The following is a 19,074-nucleotide window of genomic DNA, read 5'->3' as shown; positions in this document are numbered from 1 at the left end:
TCGTCACCCAGTGTGGGTGTGTGGGGGGATGATGTGTGGAACTCGACTGTGTGTGCGCATGCGCGGGGGTAGTGGTGGTCTAGTGGATAGTGAGTTGGACTGGTGATCGGAAGGTTGTGAGTTCAAATCCTGCCTGAAACACTAGTGGGCTCTTGAGTAAGGCACCATTCTCAGCCCATAGTGACTCCAGGGGGAATGTCCCTGTAATTGTAATTGTAAGTCGCTTTGGATTAGAAGCGTCTGCTAAATTCTAAATTCCAAATTCTAAATTCATATCATCTCCCCAGGCGTTTGAGCAGCTGTGTGACCTGTTGCTGCTGCTGGGTGTGGGGGCGATGAGTTCTCAGCCCGCCCTGCACACGCTGGCCTACCCCCCCTCCGACTCCCTCCGCTCTGAGATGGCCGCCTTCCTCCTGGACTATGTCTTCACTGAGCCTGAGGATGACGAGCTGCTTGGTAGGGAACATTACCTTACGTTACCAACATTCTCTCTCTCTCTCACCCATCCTTCCTGTCAATCTCTACTGTCTCTATTGCAGTAAAAAAAAATATATGAGTGGGACTCAAAAAAACGTAAAAAATATATTATATACCGGTGTATATGTTACGGTATATGTGGGAATACGGTTTATGTCGGCATTTCCCGGGGACATGGCAGCATAAAACGTCGACTTGGTACATGCTGGCATGTCTAACCCTAACCCTAGCACCCGAGCACCTAACCCTAGCACCTAACCCCAACCCTAGTTTTCCCACATGTACCGTATTCCCACATGTAGTGAAGTGAAGTGAAGTGAAACTTTATTTATATAGCGCCTTTCGTACACGGATGCAACTCAAAGCGCATTATATATATATATATATATATACATCTCACATCTCATTCCTCTTTTTGTGCCCGCCCCCCCCTCTCTCTCTCTCTCTCTCTCTCTCTCTCTCTCTCTCTGGATAATGTCTTCTTTTGGCTCCTCTCTCCCTCAGATTTTTCAGAAGAGGAAGAAGCGGAGGAGTTGAACATATGTCGCCTCCAGCGGAGGAGAAAGCAGGAGTTGAACATATGTCGCCTCCAGCGGAGGAGAAACCAGTTGTCTGGCTTCTGTAAACTGGTCTTCTATGGAGTCCTGGACCTCAACGCTGCCACAGACATTTTCAAATACTACAGCAAGGTGGAGAAGAGAGGAAGGGAGGGAGGGAGGGAGGGAGGAGAGGATGAGGGCAGAAGGGTGGAGAGGGTAGGGCCTGAGGGAGGAGGGGATGAGGCCCGAGGGGAGAGAGAAATGGGTCAGAGGGAACGATAGAAGAGAAGATGATGGGAGGGAGGCAGAGAGGGGGATGAAGTAGGGGAGAGAGGAAGGAGAAATGGGAAGAGAGTAAGAGGATGGAAGAGAGGATGATTAGAGGGAAGGATGATGGAGAACTGGAGGAGAGAGAGGAGGAAGAGATCACCAAAAAAGGTAGCACTGGAAGGAAGAAGTGTGTGAGAAGGTGGAGGAGGGGTGAGAAGTTGTTCTTAGTATCAGTGAGGGGGCGGAATGAGTCAGAGGAGAGAGAGAGAGAGAGAGAGAGAGAGAGAGAGAGAGAGAGAGAGAGAGAGAGTGGGTGAGAAACGGATGGAAAGTTGAGAAAAGGATTGATTAAACACAGTGGTCAGAAGAATGAGAGGAGGATGACGACTCATTCTGTCACGTGTCTCTCTCCAGTTCTACAAAGACTACGGTGACATCATCAAGGAAACCTTGAGCAAAACCAGGCTCATCTGCCCCACGGAGAGCGCCAGCACTGTCTGTCTGACTCTGCAGCAGGTGTGTGTGTGTGCGTGTGCGCGTGTGTGTGTGTGTGCGCGCGTGTTTAAATAAACAATACCTCTGTATTACTGTGTGTAAGTGATGAGGGGTGGACTACTAATAGGGTGTGTGTGTGTGTGTGTTTGTTTGTTTGTTTGATTGTTTGAAAACTTTATTAGAAGATTTGCAGAAGTAGGTACATGAAAGTACATATTACATACAAGGTCAACTAAAAGGATAAAAACCCAAGAAAGCCACTGGCTTATTTCAATTGGGGTCCTTGATTTTCAATTCATCGTTACATGTAAGACAGACAGGAAAAAAAAAACTAGTACTATCTAGTATCTACAAGATAATACAGACAAATAACTATTACTATCTCCAAGATAAAAATACATCCATCATGGGAAGAACAATACTAGATATACAATACAACAAAACATCAGGTATGTACAGCGGATAGGACAGGTGGGGACATACACCACAGGTGGGGGCGGGGGACAAAACACAAAGTATGTACAGTGGGTAGTTCGGGTCTTTTAATCTGTGTGTGCGCGTGTGCGTGTGTGTGCGCGCGTGTTTAAATAAACAATACCTCTGTATTACTGTGTGTAAGTGATGAGGGGTGGACTACTAATAGGGTGTGTGTGGTGTGTGGTGTGTGGTGTGTGGTGTGTGTGTGTGTGTGTGTGTGTGTGTGTGTGTGTTTCCTCAGCTGCTTGCTGCGCTGGCTCCAGAGGAGCGTGGTAGTGAGGAGTTGGGAGAGATCAGAGAGCTGGCCAAGAGACTGGCTATGAGCTTCGGCGTTGACCTGCATATGTCACTGATTACCCTGCATATGTCAGTAACACACACACACTCACACCTTCGTCTCTCTCTCTCTGTCTCTATCTGTCTCTGTCTCTCTCTCTCTTTGTGTCTCTATCTCTCTCTCTGTCCCTGTCTGTCGCTTTCTCTCTGTCTCTCTCTCTCTGTCTGTCTCTTTCTCTCTCTCTCTCTCTCTCTGCATCTTTCTCTCTCTGCCTCTTTCTCTCACTCTCTCTCTCTGCCTCTCTCTCTTTGCCTCTTTCTCTGTCTCTCTCTCTCTGTCTATTTCTCTCTCTGTGTCTGTCTTTTTATCTCTCTCTTTCTCTGTATCTTTCTCTCTGCATCTTTCTCTCTCTGCCTCTTTCTCTGTCTCTCTCTTTCTCTCTGCCTCTCTCTCTCTCTTTGTGTCTATCTCTCTCTCCGTCCCTGTCTGTCGCTTTCTCTCTGTCTCTCTCTCTGTCTGTCTCTTTCTCTCTCTCTCTCTCTGCATCTTTCTCTCTCTGCCTCTTTCTCTCGCTCTCTCTCTCTCTCTGCCTCTCTCTCTCTCTTTGCCTCTTTCTCTGTCTCTCTCTCTCTGTCTATTTCTCTCTGTGTCTGTCTTTCTATCTCTCTCTTTCTCTGTATCTTTCTCTCTGCATCTTTCTCTCTCTGCCTCTTTCTCTCTTTCTCTATCTCTCTCTCTCTCTTTGCCTCTTTCTGTCTCTCTCTCTTTCTCTCTCTCTCTATTTCTAACCTATGCAACATGGTGCAGTTTGTGCCACGTTTGTGTAGAACCATGTTTGGGTTGTTGATGTGTTCTCAGGAGCGGTATCCGGTTTGCGCTGCGCGACGCGGTGAAGGGGGAGGAGCCTCCGAACCTGCCCTTCCTGGAGATCCTCAGCGAGTTCAGCTTCAAACTCCTCCGTCAGGGCCGCATTCAAGTGTGAGTCTTAACACACACATACACACACACACACACCACACACAAACACACACACGCCACACACACACACACACCACTCACACATACACCACACACAACACACATACACCACACACACACACACACACACACACCGGCGTACATGAACACACGTCTTCATCCACACAAGCATCTATACATATGACTTGACATATGACATATATGATAGTGTGTTTGTGCACACAGACACTCACACAAATATTCAAATAACCACCCAATCAATCATCCCCCCTTTGCCCTCACTTGCAATAACTTCCACACCGGAACTCACACAAGATGTAGTAAGTACACGTGACATTAATATATATAAATACTTGTAGGTTGTTCTTACTCTTTTTCCTCCATCCATCCATCCATTCGTCCCTCCCTCTCTCTATCCTCTCCAGGTCACGTTTCCTGAGAGCTGAGCTTCCCTCTGCTGCCCCCTCCTGGCCGTCCCTGAGTATGTACCAGCGTTCTCTGGACCCTGCTAAGAGGGTTAGGGTTAAGAGGAGGGTTAGGGAGAGGAGGAAAAGGAGAGCCCAGCACCGTCCCCCCGTAGCATCCCTGCATCCACGCACAGGAAGACCACACCCCGGGGTGGGTAACACACACACACACACACACACACTCATACTCACACAGACATTTACACACACACACACACACACACACACTCACTTGTACTCACACTCACACTCACACTCACACACACACACACACACACACACACACACACACACACACACTCACTTACACTCATACACACACACTTTTAAATGTTTTGGTTTGTTCCAAAAACTTGACAAAAAAGAAAATGACATTCCATAAACATATATACAGTCTCCGTAATATCACAGGAGTACATACTATTTGGGAAAAGTGTGTAGGCCAGGGTTTGTTTAAATGAGAGAGGGGCCTGATTAATTAAGGCTGGGGTGGTGGCTGCTAAGGATTTAGGAGGTTTAACCTTTTGACCTCTCTCTCTCTCCAGGCTCAGCAGCGTCCAGTGCAAGCGGACGAGGGGTGTGGCGGGACAGCGGCAGCATCAGGGGTCGGGTGTCGGTGATGACATCCCGGGCGCCCCTCTCCCGGGTCCAGTCAGCCTCAGCCACTGTCCCTCTGTCGGCCTCGCTCACTCCCTCATCGGCCGACCGCCTCCACCACTCTTCATCCTCCGCGTCGTCCCCGCCTGTGTCCCCGGTGTCGCCGGTGTCATACACGTCTCCTGTGGGTCCCTCTGTCTCTGCCTGGTACGGGCTGAAGACAGACTTGAACTTGTCTGTGAAATACAAATAAAATGAATTTAAATAAACTGAATTAATTAGTAAATGTTAATGAGCTTCATGTGGCAAGGCATGCAGTAGTGTACAACAACATGGCAGATACGTTGAACTGAATGTGGAAGTGCTGACATCCAGTATAGAGTGCAGAGTCCTAGACACAACATATCATATGAAGTGCTGACATCCAGTATAGAGTGCAGAGTCCTAGACACAACATATCATATGCATTCATACATCTAAATAATACAAATTCCATTATATTTATATAGTGGACCTTTAAGAAATGTACTCACCAGCATAAAAGACAGTTGGAGGGACAGTTATCAGTGTCCGGTGCTGGCTGAAGCGAGGAGGAGGAGGAGGAGGCGTTGACCAGAAGGCTAGAGTGTGAAATACAAATAAAAAGAATTAATATAAACTGAATTAATTAGTACATTTTGATGAGCTTCATGTGGCAAGGCGTACAGTATGTATATAGTGGACCTTCAAGAAATGTACTCACGAGGGGCACAGATAGTGTCAGTCTGTCTGAAACCAATGCGATCGACGGGATCTTGCCGTATCTGCTTCGCAGTGTTGTATAACTTGGATATAGTGTGTATATCGGGAATCGCCTTGCTCAGAATCCGTAGAAACATCTCACTTCTGGTTAGATGCAAAACTGCAATTTGTTGTCTGGTCTAATCTAATATAATCTCCAAATGTATACAAAATACAAATGTGGGAGTCTTGGGTCCTGAAATGCTAATGTTGAATTTTGTTTGGCTTTCATACCTGTATCTATACACACACGTATGACATCACAATCATGATGAATGAATGAATGAATGGTCTTTATTGTCATTGATATAGTACAGGTACCAAACAATGACATTTGGGAGGGGGGGCTCCCCTGGTGCTAGGAAAGAAAAAAAAAACTAAAAAAACCAAGAAGGGAAAGGAGCTGGTTTACATAAATAAAGGCTATGTACACTATCCACTATACTATACTGTACAAATAAAACACTGTGCTGTACTCTATGCTATGCTATACCTATTCTAACATTTCCTATTCTCTGCAACCTTATGGTTGTCATATTGCACATAGTGTTATTGCACATTCATTTAAAGTGTCGCAATTTGCAGGCTTGAAATGTACACATTTGTGCTTCAGCACTACACCTGATTTTCAATCCAGCAGCTGCCATCAATCCGTCCAGACTGTCCAGGGCCCAGAACCTAGGTCTTTGCTGTGTTCAGGGCCTGGATGGCCCTGGGGTAGAAGCTGTGCTTCAGTCTGTTTGTCCTTGCGGCCATGGTCCTGTACCGCCTGTTCGAGGGCAGCCGAGCAAAGTGTTCGTACCCAGGGTGGGATGGGTCTCTGGAGATCTTGGAGGCCTTCCTGAGGCAGCGTGTGTTGTACAGCTCTTCCAGAGAGGGGAGGGGGGCGCCGGTGATCTTCTGGGCCGTTCTCACGACTCTCTGTAGCGCATATCTGTGACATCGTCCTCGGTAACCAGAACCAGAGCAGTGGGTTTGTCAGAGCTGTACAGTATGTTGACCAGTTGTACAGCAGTTTCAACCAGAAATAAATACACACATGAATAATAAATCCATACATAAATTAACGAAGTAAAAAACATGTATATCATGTATCATTATCATCAATATATGTATTATGTTTATTCTTTTATGCTTTCTTTCTTCACTGGTAATCAGCAACAGTGGGCTGACTAATGTGCTTGATTGCTATTATGACATCATCATCACTGAAGGCTCTATGGTGGTTCTCAAACTTTTCACACCAAGTACCACCTCAGAAAATATGTGTCTCTCCAAGTACCACCACCAGTATGACTGATGTTAACAGCCAATGCAACATATACACATTGGGGTACAATCAGATTTTAAAACTGTTCCACACAGACTCTACCAAACATGCAAGGGGCAGCACCTCCAACACACTCACAAGTGCTAAGAATAAGTCACAGAGCAACTGTATTTTACACACACACACACACACACACACACACACACACACACAGTGCAAGTGCTGAACAGTAAGAATATAACAATGTTATTTCATTCTCCAACAGCATGTGAGAATTCAAGAACTCAAGAACTGCATTTCAAACACACACACACAGTAATAGAAATTACTCAACATTATGAATCACATTTTCATTTTCAAGTGAGTAGGCTACATCAAGAACTGCATACTCACTCACTCACTCACTCACTCACTCACACACTCACTCACTCACTCACTCACTCGCTCACTCACACTCACTCACTCACTCACTCACTCGCTCACTCACACACTCACACACTCGCTCGCTCGCTCACTCACACTCACTCACTCACTCACTCACTCACACACTCACTCACTCACTCACACACTCACACACTCACTCACTCACACTCACACACTCACACACACACACACACTCTCACACACACACACACACACACACTCACACACTCACACACACACACACACACACACTCACTCACTCACTCACACACACACACACACACACACACTCACACACACACACACACACACTCACACACTCACTCACACACACACACACACACACACACACACACACACACTCACACACTCACACACTCACTCACTCACTCACACACTCACTCACACACTCACACACTCACACACTCACTCACTCACTCACTCACTCACTCACTCACTCACTCACTCACTCACTCACTCACTCACTCACTCACTCACTCACTCACTCACACACACACACACACACACACACACACACACACACACACACACACACACACACACACACACACACACACAGTTGTCTATTGACAACTCACCTAATGAGAAGGATGTCTTGTTTCTTTGAACACAGAGTGGTATCTGGGTAAATGCTGCTGTCGAGTCTGGCTCAGCTCCGTTCTGTTTCTAGCTCCATGTTGTCTTCATGGCAGCGAGAGAAGAGCAGCTTTTCTCACACAGGGAGGTGGTCGCAACGGGAAGGAGAGAGAGCACGGCTTTGTCCAACAGCTCAGGGTATTCATGTTTCATGTAACTGGCAGCATCTTTTCTAACTATTGTGGTCTTCGTTGTGCTGCTAGTAGGCCTAACGTTGCTATGGAGACGTTAGCACTCGGCTCAGTCTGTCTGTCTTCTTCAGCTACTCCGGTTCTGACATTAGGCCTACTGCCTAAGTTACAATTATGAGCGTCTTTGAGTGTCTAGAAAAGCGCTATATAAGTCTAATGTATTATTATTATTATTATGATCAACAGGCCGACTAGCTTGCCATCCACTCTTGAATATAAATGCTCGCGCTCATCAGGGTTGCCAGATGGGATTGACAATTTCCAGCCTAAACACAGTCTAAAAACAGCTAAATCCACAAAAAAACAGCCCAAAACCTATATTGTCAGAAAACCTGTAATTACTATTACACATTGTATGTAGCTACTAGGGTGTGTGTTTTAACTTCACACATTTTGTAACTTTCAGGCACTGACGTTTTGATGGGCAGACGCCTAAATGCTATTTATCCAGCCCAACCCGCCCAAATGCTCCGGCCCAGTGTGATCAAAAGTAGCCCATTCGGCGGTAACCCGTCCCATCTGGCAACCCTGGCGTTCATATGCGCGCTGGTAGTAAAGTTACTGCGGTGCACATTCAAACTTTTATTCTGCTTCTATACCAAAAAAACCTGATGTTAAATACCATTCGTTGTATATTGATAGTAGGCCTGTGGTTTTAAACTGATTATAAGAATCATTCTAGTGATATGGGTATTGTAACCCATCCTTGTACATCCAGGTACAAACCCTCCCATTGAGCAATTTTACGTTGATTAGACGTCTAAACAACGTCTAAATGGCCCGTAGACGTCTAGGCCAAATCGAGCTAAATATAGGCCAAATTGGACATTTAAAAAACGTCTATGTTTAGACGTTGAAATGCCGTTGAAACATAGACATTGTTTCCCTTTCTATGTTTCAACGGCATTTCAACGTCTAAACATAGACGTTGTTTCAATTTCCAATTTAGCCTACATTTAGCTTAATTATAACCTAGACATTGAAACACCGGTGTTTAAACGTCTAGGCTAAAACAAAGCCTAATGGAGGTGAAATTGAAACGACTGTTTCTATAGGCATTTCAACGGCAGACTATATATAGCTGTTGAAATGCAGTTTAAACAGACGTTTCAATTTCCAATTTCACATCAATTTAGCTTTGTTATAGCCTAGACGTTTAAACACTTAGTATAAGTAGACAAATACAATTTTCTTGAGTAATAAGTAAATTATGACAAGGAAATATGAATAGGAACATGTATTTATTTAGGGTTAGGGAATTATTAGTAAATATAAATAAGGAATAAGAATAGGAACATGTATTTATTTAGGGAAATAGTAAATACGAAATATAAATAAGGAAATAAGAATATTAAATATTAACAATGAAATAGGAACATTACATACAACATAATAGTATTTATTAACAGTTAGGGAGACCACATTTAGGTTGGGTTATTCTTTCTGTAGCCAGCACCGCCCGTTCTGCCTGGGGCCTGCTTCAGGTGATCTCCAATGCTCGCCCTTGCCTCCACCTCTGTGACCTTTTTTAGGTTCATGACAGCTTCTGTAATTAAATAAAGCAAAAGAAAAGTTATTTTCACAGAAGAATCCCATTTAAAACTTTAAAAAGCAAGAGTAAAGAGCCAGATAAATTGTGGATTGCCTACTATGTGCCAAAGAAAATGTAATATGCTTGAATGTCTGGTGCCCTGTAGCTCTTGTTCCTATAGTGAGCAAATGTTTGACACTCGCCACAAAATAATCTGTAGTATGCTACCACCCACCCTAGACCCCCGTGTATGGATAGTAGAGTTTAAGCCGTTGCTATAGACAACAAACCTTTAGTGCACACCTTTTTGATCAAGTCAAGTTAGCTGATGACGGTGCAGGCCTGATCAGCAACAACATAGCAACAACATTGATATTATGATATTACAGAGATAACTTGTTCTGTTACTAATCTGTTACACTAATTGTGGGGGGGGGGAGAAATTAACACTTCACAACAGGGGGGGGGGGGGGGCGGGGGTGAGGAGAAATTAACATTTCACAACGGGGGGGGGGGGGTGGAGGTGGAGGATCCATGCCACCCTCCCAAGGCAGCAAACCTAGGGGAAACACTGCTTGATGATTGTGTTCCTCAGCTTTTTGGGAACGGGGATGATGGTGGATGTTTTGAAGCAGGGAGGTACCTTTACATTCAGCCAGTGAGGTGTTGAAGATGTCTGCCAGGGTTGTCAGATGGCTTTGACCATTTCCAAAGATGCAGTGATATTCAACAGTAACCTGCAATGTACACTGGGACATTGAGACGGCTTTATTATCCTAAGTGACTTGCAACAAATAGCCTTCATTAAGTGAATCATCTATCCATCAGTCATCGTATGTTACCTGGCTATGGCGGCTAAGTTCAGAGATCAAAGTTCTAAATTGGAATCGAATTCATAAGTGGAAAATTATAATGCATTTAACCAGGTTTGATGTGTGTTGAAGATCAGATGTCTGTGAGCACTGAAGACAGCTGGTCTGCACAGCGCTTCACAGAGTACAAACCACTTAACACAAACTGATAAAACTCCATATAGCCATGTAATTACCTCATTGACAATGTTGTTACTAGTTATAGTACTATACCGGTATAGAGGTTATTAACTTACTATACGGGTATAGAGGTCTTCATGTCAAATATAAGGCTTTTGTTTTGGACGCATCCACCTACTTTAGTGATGATGCCGGTAGGTATATTTAGCCAAAAATAGCTAGCTAGTTAAAAACAAGAAGACAGAGTGGTCTTGGAAGTTATATAACTCCACAATGTTGACATATAGAAAAAGCAAACAAGCCAATGCTAAGCCGAAAGACTTGATAAATGTTGATAAAAAGAGTAGATAAATGTTAGTTTAGCTGAACTAGCTAGCTCACCCTGGGAGAGGTACTGCAGCGCAGACAGGAACGGGTCAGCCTCGTTCTTTCTTCTTTCTTCCACTCGCAAACTTCTGTTACTAGTTCGACTAGAAACGGACAGATTGCTCTCAGATGATGAAACCAATTCTGACCTCGACAGGTTAGACATAGTTTTCTACATAGTTCCATTAAAAATCCATTAAAATAGGTATTAATATTATGACGGTAAAATCTCTGGCCAACAACATTCAAATATTGCGCGCGACCGTTTGCTGGCTGTGCGCAGGCGCAGTGTAGTAGTTCCATGAGTGCCCGCGGGTAGGTAGACGGTCGTTGTAGTTCTCAGCCTCTTTGTTGTAGTTCAACGTCACTGCATCACTGATGTGCTATCAAATAAATCGTGTGGAATTTAGCATTTGTTATGAACGGAATGCAAATGATCCGCCATTTTCACGTCCACTGTGTTTTAAATGTTTTGTAATAATGCTCATTTTAATTGAACTGCAAAAAACACAGGCCACATGTTACTGTAAGAGTTAGCTGTTAGTTATTGTACACTGGTACACTGTTATTTAAGGTCGACGTGACCTGTTATTGATTTGTGTTTGCTGCCGTTTGGTCTAGTTGTTTTGACCTGTTATAGCCTACTGAATAAACGCCGGAGTCATGGCAAGAAGGGCTAGCTGTGTCGATTAGTGATGGGCGAAAATGAACGAACTAATCTTTTTGAACGATTCTTTTTAGTGTCCGATACGTGCCGAACAGTTTGTCAAACGTCCGAGTACTATTCCCACCGTTATTAAATCCCTCTAAACTGTCAGAATACGTCCCAGACGAGTTGATACATCCAATTGTATCGAACCTTTCGAGTTTTGATACTTTTTTGCCAGTGCCAGCCAAGCACACATATTGTTTGCACCAGAGAGAAGTTTTGTGGGGTCAGCTGTCAAACGTGCGTGTGTGGATGTATCAACTCGTCTGGGACTTATTCTGGCAGTTTAGAGGGGTTTAATAACGGTTTTAATGCATTTAAGATAAGTAGAAAATATGTTTAGACACAGACCGCATTTAGCTGGGTTAAAGGACAGCGATGTATAGATGCAATTTAAACCACTTCTTCTGCATGAATAACTATGCTAGACTACATGGAATCTCAGACTAAATGACGGTCTGGTACATATTTTGACAATCTACAGGCGTTTAGGGTATTAATTTAAACTCAACGTGCTGCTAGACTAAAACAGGTTTAGACACAGACCGCATTTATCTGGGTTAAAGGACAGCGACGTATATACGCAATTTAAACCACCACTTCTGCTAGGATAACTATGCTAGACTATATGAATCTCATACTACATGACGTCTGGGACGTATTCTGACAGTTTAGAGGGGTTTAATAACGGTTTTAATGCATTTAAGATAAGTAGAAAATATAGCCGTAATATAGCTGGTTTATATGATGGCCAAGCGTAGACGCGAGGTTGAAAAGACGTCTATTGCTCACTGGCAGTGGCGTAGCGGACGGGCCCGCAAGCGACGCACCGCGCGGGGGGGGGGGCCCAGCCACTAGGGGGCCCCCTAACATTGCATCCAAACTTTTATTTTAATTTTTTATATAATTTAAAAATATATAAAACAAAGAAAATGAGTGGCCCTTCATTGTGTCAACCTTAATTTTAATATATAGGCCTATATTAAAAAATATATACATAGTTAGCCGTATCCAATAGTGTTACGCCCTATTGGTGGTAGGAGGCCGCCGGCATAACATATGACAGTGAGCGTGCAAATGAAGTAGACCAGTGACAACCAGGCATCCGTTAAACAATAATAATTTATTTTACAACCCACGGTACAGAGACGAGACACAACACAGAACCCAACCCCCTGATCTATGCAGCGACCACTAAAGGAAAAGCCCCAGAAAACTAAATCTACCTATAAAAGAAAACAACCCCAGAACTAACCCCCTAGCCTAACCCCCATAGCCGGTGCCGTAGCACCTAACAAAATACAAGGGTTAGTGTCGCCGCACTAGCTGATGTTACTAATACAGTGGGTGATCTACGTGTGGTGTAGGACACAGATGTATACCTGCAGGTATCTTACTAAGTGCCCTACCTCTCGAACTCTGTACCCGGCTAAAAGAAAATGAAAGAGAACAACAAAAAGGTTAACAACAAGGCATCAAACAAAACTATAGCCAACAACATAAATCACATACCAAAAATATTGAGAGCTGCCACCTCTCTTGAAGAACAGAACAAACTAACTTATATAGAGTAAGGTGTGGTGAACTGATTGAATAATTGATGGATGATCCCAGCTGCCAGGCATCTCACTGATTGCTCCAGCAGGAGGGACACACTGAAACAAAAGAATTAAGACAACACAACAACCCACCACAGGTCCAACAGAAAAAGACCCTACCACCCGTAACAAATAGCAACATGACTTTGACGTCACATGTAGGCAGCGAGACACAAGGAAAATGAGCAAGCGAAAATACAATACAAAGTACAATAAGCATTCTTTAGGTGGTGGTAGATTCTCTATTCGGACATTATAGCCGCTATATGTGGGACTGTCGGTCCGATATTGTAAAAAAATCAAATAAAAAATGTATGTTTACGGAAGTACATGTCTCAAGTATTATCTCGGCGGTTAGTCGAGTGAAAGAAAAACAACATACAGATGATAATTCACACAATATAATACCACGAAAGCGTACAGCACTAAACAATAACATTTATTTGGGCAGCATCATACTCAAACTCAGGCAGAAGGGCAGGGTCCGGCCAGGTTCACAGTCACAGGCTGTCAGTGCATCATACAGGTACATACAGTAGTTCAGCATGGTTAGGCTATATATAATGTAGCTGTTTCTTTTTCTATTCTACTATTCTATTCTACTTCTGCTGTCTGCGTCTCCCTGGGTATTCCTAGACCAGATGGCAAACAGTAAAGAAATGCCACAATATACCAGGACTTTAGAAACGAGATGTCCAACAAAGGATTTAACAAACCCTGGCCAATTTTACGCAACAAGTAGACTCTGATGCAGCGGAGACAGGGTTGCCAGATGGGCTGGTTTTTGGTGGATTTAGAAGTTTTTAGATTGGTTAGGTTGGAAATTCTCAATCCCATCTGGCAACCCTTAGCGGAGAGTCTACAGCTTGTATGTTTACAGATATCGCGCTGCTGTGCACACCACACTTTGTTAAAAGAAATAAAGCTTGTACTTTTCTACTTAAAATACATTCTACTGATGTAGTCTACCATTTGGTTTTAGTTATTGCTCTCACTTGTTTGTACCTTTTGCTAAGTCAAGCATTTAGAATGTAGAGTGCATATTGCGAAATTTCGCAACGTCAATAACGCATCGGCCTCTAAAAAACGCATGTTTTTTTTTTTTTACCTCCGTTGCGAAAGGGCCCCCGCCGCCACCTTGCGGGGGGGGCCTCGGGATTTTGCGGTACTCCACTGCTCACTGGGCTGCAAGATAGGTTAATTTAGATCCAACATATTCAAATGTTCCTGTAAATTGCAAAACGTAAGTATAGAAACTACTTATGAACTACTGAATAAAAGGAATAAGTAACACATTATCCAGTATCAACATGCATACAATTATCAGTGAAGACGTTGATGTATTTGTATTGCTTCATGACTTGACAAGTTCATGTTATAAAAAAACGATGGCTCGTCATTTTAGTAACCTTATAACCAGACTTGATAAGCTCTGCAGTATGACAGTACAAAGGTAGATCTGTGGTTAATAAGTAAAACATTTGTGGCCATTGGCTTGGATGTCAAAGGGTTAAGTATATCGGCCTCCTATTAATGTGTGTGTCCCATCCATGACAAATAATTGATCTCTGTTGCACACTCAAAATATAAATATTTGCATACAGCATAGAGATGAGTGTGGCTCACAGTTGGAAACACAGTGTGTGTCTCATCATTCATATACAGTAACAAGGAGCTTTTTTGGTCAAAGGGCAGCAGAGACAAGTACAGGGACACAGGTGAGGTCTCACAAAACTAGTGTTTTAACAGTGCAGTTAATTTAGAGTTGAGATTAGCTAAATCTGTAATGTTTTGTTTCTAAGGAGATTGAACCAGGTCCACCTGCTAGGAAAGATGTAGATTACTACCTACATACTGTCGCTGTCTCCATTATTCATTACCTTAATGTAATATAAGTCAATTGTATAGAAACAACTCACCAAAATAGACTATTGCACAACTGATTTGAAACCCCCCCTCAACCCCCCCTATTCTGTACCTTGCCATGCCATGGCTTTTGCTTAACATTACGTACGTGCTTCCTTCTTTAAATACCAAATATACTTTAAATTGAACGCAGTTGAATAACGGCTCAAAGAAAAGCGGCTGAATTAAGCCAAGTGCTAAAATATATGGTAGGCGCTCGTCTAGAAGCGGGAGAGGGCAGAGAAGGGTGACTTAACGTTTGATTACTAACCAGGCAAATGCTTATACTCAAGTTGTAAAAGAAAATCATTTCTTAACTCATTTTCTCGGCTGATAACAACATCGTTAATTTTATTACGAGCCACATTCACTTCGCATGAATTACAGTATAGGCAGTGCGGCTCACATGCCTGTAATAACTCCGCATAACCAGTAGGTAATACCCGACTTAGAGCTACGATCGTTTCCAGAGCAGTGGTATGGTTAGTCTTCTGTGTGTGTTCTCTGATGACTCTTTAGATTTCCTGCTGTACTGAAACTCTTATCACATTGGGAGCAGTGGTATGGTTTCTCTCCGGTGTGTATTCTCTGGTGAATCTTTAGATATCCTGCTGTACTGAAACTCTTATCACATTGGGAGCAGTGGTATGGTTTCTCTCCGGTGTGTATTCTCTGATGAATCTTCAGTTCTCCTGCTGTACTGAAACTCTTATCACATTGGGAGCAGTGGTATGGTTTCTCTCCGGTGTGTATTCTCTGATGAATCTTCAGTTCTCCTGCTTGATTGAAACTCTTATCACATTGGGAGCAGTGGTATGGTTTCTCTCCGGTGTGTATTCTCTGGTGAATCTTTAGATATCCTGCTGTACTGAAACTCTTATCACATTGGGAGCAGTGGTATGGTTTCTCTCCGGTGTGTATTCTCTGGTGAATCTTTAGATATCCTGCTGTACTGAAACTCTTATCACATTGGGAGCAGTGGTATGGTTTCTCTCCGGTGTGTATTCTCTGATGAATCTTCAGTTCTCCTGCTGTACTGAAACTCTTATCACATTGGGAGCAGTGGTATGGTTTCTCTCCGGTGTGTATTCTCTGGTGAATCTTTAGATATCCTGCTGTACTGAAACTCTTATCACATTGGGAGCAGTGGTATGGTTTCTCTCCGGTGTGTATTCTCTGATGAATCTTCAGTTCTCCTGCTGTACTGAAACTCTTATCACATTGGGAGCAGTGGTATGGTTTCTCTCCGGTGTGTATTCTCTGGTGAATCTTCAGACTTTCTGATTGATTGAAACTCTTCCCACACTGGGAGCAGTGGTATGGTTTCTCTCCTGAGTGTGCTCTCTGATGAATCTTTAGATGTCCTGCTGTACTGAAACTCTTATCACATTGGGAGCAGTGGTATGGGTTCTCTCCTGAGTGTGCTCTCTGATGAATCTTTAGATGTCCTGCTGTACTGAAACTCTTATCACATTGGGAGCAGTGGTATGGTTTCTCTCCGGTGTGTATTCTCTGGTGAATCTTCAGGTCTCCTGCCTGATTGAACCTCTTCCCACATTGGGAGCAGTGGTATGGTTTCTCTCCAGTGTGTATTCTCTGATGAATCTTTAGATTTCCTGCTGTACTGAAACTCTTATCACATTGGGAGCAGTGGTATGGTTTCTCTCCGGTGTGTATTCTCTGGTGAATCTTCAGGTCTCCTGCCTGATTGAACCTCTTCCCACATTGGGAGCAGTGGTATGGTTTCTCTCCGGTGTGTATTCTCTGATGCTTCTTCAGGTCTCCTGCTTGATTGAAACTCTTCCCACACTGGGAGCAGTGGTATGGTTTCTCTCCTGAGTGTGCTCTCTGATGAATCTTTAGATGTCCTGCTGTACTGAAACTCTTATCACACTGGGAGCAGTGGTATGGTTTCTCTCCGGTGTGTGTTCTCTGATGAATCTTCAGGCTTCCTCCTTCACTAAAACTCTTCCCACACTGGGAGCAGTGGTATGGTTTCTCTCCTGTGTGTGTTCTCTGATGCATCTTTAGATTTCCTGCTGCACTGAAACTCTTATCGCATTGGGAGCAGTGGTATGGTTTCTCTCCGGTGTGTATTCTCTGGTGAATCTTCAGACTTTCTGATTTTTTGAAACTCTTCCCACATTGGGAGCAGTGGTATGGTTTCTCTCCGGTGTGTATTCTCTGATGAATCTTCAGTTCTCCTGCTGTACTGAAACTCTTCCCACATTGGGAGCAGTGGTATGGTTTCTCTCCAGTGTGTATTCTCTGATGAATCTTTAGATTTCCTGCTGTACTGAAACTCTTATCACATTGGGAGCAGTGGTATGGGTTCTCTCCTGAGTGTTTTCTCTGATGAATCTTTAGATGTCCTGCTGTACTGAAACTCTTATCACATTGGGAGCAGTGGTATGGCTTCTCTCCTGTGTGTTTTCTCTGATGAATCTTTAGATGTCCTGCTGTACTGAAACTCTTATCACATTGGGAGCAGTGGTATGGTTTCTCTCCGGTGTGTATTCTCTGATGAATCTTCAGTTCTCCTGCTGTACTGAAACTCTTCCCACATTGGGAGCAGTGGTATGGTTTCTCTCCGGTGTGTATTCTCTGATGCTTCTTCAGGGCTCCTCCTCCACTAAAACTCTCTAAAGAGCTCCTGTGTTGTTGATGGTTTCCTGGTGTGGTGGAGCTGGGCTCGCTGTCTGAACCTGGGTTCGAGCTCTGCTGGTCTGTAAGAATAGGAACATATACAGGGTTACATAGGCAAGTTTATTTGTATAGCACATTTGATACAACAAGGGCAATTCAAAGTGCTTTACATACAGCATTAGGATACTCATTGACTGCCAAAGACGCCAATTGGCGTCTTATAGAATAGTAACGTTGACTGCCAAAGACGCCAATTGGCGTCTTAAAGACATTTTTTTTTTTTTCGCGGGGATCGCGTTATTGACATGTTCTACACCTAGCGAGTGAATTTCAGACTTGGGTGTAATGTATTTCGGTCCCAGATGGGGGCAGTAGTTCGATAAAAGCCTGGAGAAGGAAGTGGCTTGCTGTGGGTTGTAGTAATGGCGAAACGGATCAGGGTATGTGCCAAACGCGGCGCGGAGCATTGCGGAGCATCGCGGAGCAGCGCGGCCATCGCGCGACTCTTCAAACAGTTCAGAGTCGGATGATACAGAAAAAGTGCAGGAAAAAAAAAAAAAAACTGTTCTGCAGAAAAAGCTCGTTTTCTCTGTTTATTGGTCAAAATCAGGTGTTTTTGCTGAAACCACCCTATGTTCTACGGCCGATTTCTAAACACTCAAAGAGGCTAGAAACAAACTTTCTTTTTCTGATGAAAGAAGAGAGTCTAAAGTTTTGGTAGATATGTTCAATGTTTATGTAGTCCGAAAAGTCAATATTTGGTGGGTCTTCAAAGTTCAGCGAAAATGCCCCAAAAGTCTGGCAGTGTGGAGCTCTCCGCTCTGAACATGGCTGGCAGTCAAAGAGTTATGAAAAAAAAAATATAGAAATTAAATATCAACATTTAACAAGATAATAGGCAATAAATACAAATATATGAATTAAAGTGTTCTCTATCTAAGTATGTCTCTCAGAGAGATAAACCACTGCACCTCCTACAAGCATCGTACCACCATACAGGATTACGCTGCACATATGATGCAGAAGAGGTTGATTATCATTATTAAAAAATAATAGTAATAAATATGCTAATATTTGAAAATGTATATACATTATATATTGTATCATAAATACACTTTATACACATTATATACTGTATCATAAATACATTTGTATTTGTTCCATGAAAATCCGTTGAGGATTACAGACATAATCAAATGTAGGCTACTGCAAGTTCTTTGCTGCGATAGCTATCGCGAGACCTACTGTACAGTTTATCATTCATAACTGTCTGTACATAGACATATAATATCCTATCACTACTGCGTATGTAACTTGGGTAAACCCTGTTATAGAAATAGCTTTATACTAGGTAGATTTAGAACATGTCAGGATACTGGGTGGTAGAACGCACTTATCTCGGAAAAGTCATGAAAGGAGGGTCCTGAAA

The 19,074-nt window shown here is 43.3% G+C and overlaps 2 protein-coding genes across 2 annotated transcripts in view; both read left to right on the top strand.

Annotated features, from left to right (window-relative positions):
* The window catches only part of LOC308153098 (cohesin subunit SA-1-like), a gene marked incomplete at both ends in the record, with an annotated part of 29,251 nt that extends 11,606 nt beyond the window's left edge, over nucleotides 1-17,645 (top strand). Inside the window, 7 exons of the mRNA XM_080526194.1 lie at nucleotides 288-456; nucleotides 982-1,166; nucleotides 1,701-1,781; nucleotides 2,500-2,624; nucleotides 3,394-3,513; nucleotides 4,526-4,784; nucleotides 17,619-17,645. Of these exons, the coding sequence (XP_080382320.1) occupies nucleotides 288-456; nucleotides 982-1,166; nucleotides 1,701-1,781; nucleotides 2,500-2,624; nucleotides 3,394-3,513; nucleotides 4,526-4,784; nucleotides 17,619-17,645 (966 nt within the window). The remainder of the gene's footprint in view (nucleotides 1-287; nucleotides 457-981; nucleotides 1,167-1,700; nucleotides 1,782-2,499; nucleotides 2,625-3,393; nucleotides 3,514-4,525; nucleotides 4,785-17,618) is intronic.
* LOC308153242 (cohesin subunit SA-1-like) overlaps nucleotides 1-19,074 on the top strand; it is a gene marked incomplete at both ends in the record, with an annotated part of 205,898 nt that overhangs the window by 12,598 nt on the left and 174,226 nt on the right. The gene's annotated exons all lie outside the window — the stretch shown is intronic.

This window comes from Nansenia antarctica (genome assembly GCF_963989245.1).
Source record: "Nansenia antarctica genome assembly, chromosome: 3".
Taxonomy (NCBI): domain Eukaryota; kingdom Metazoa; phylum Chordata; class Actinopteri; order Argentiniformes; family Microstomatidae; genus Nansenia; species Nansenia antarctica.
Note: the sequence above shows the minus strand (reverse complement) of the source record. Positions and strands in the feature narration are given on the sequence as shown.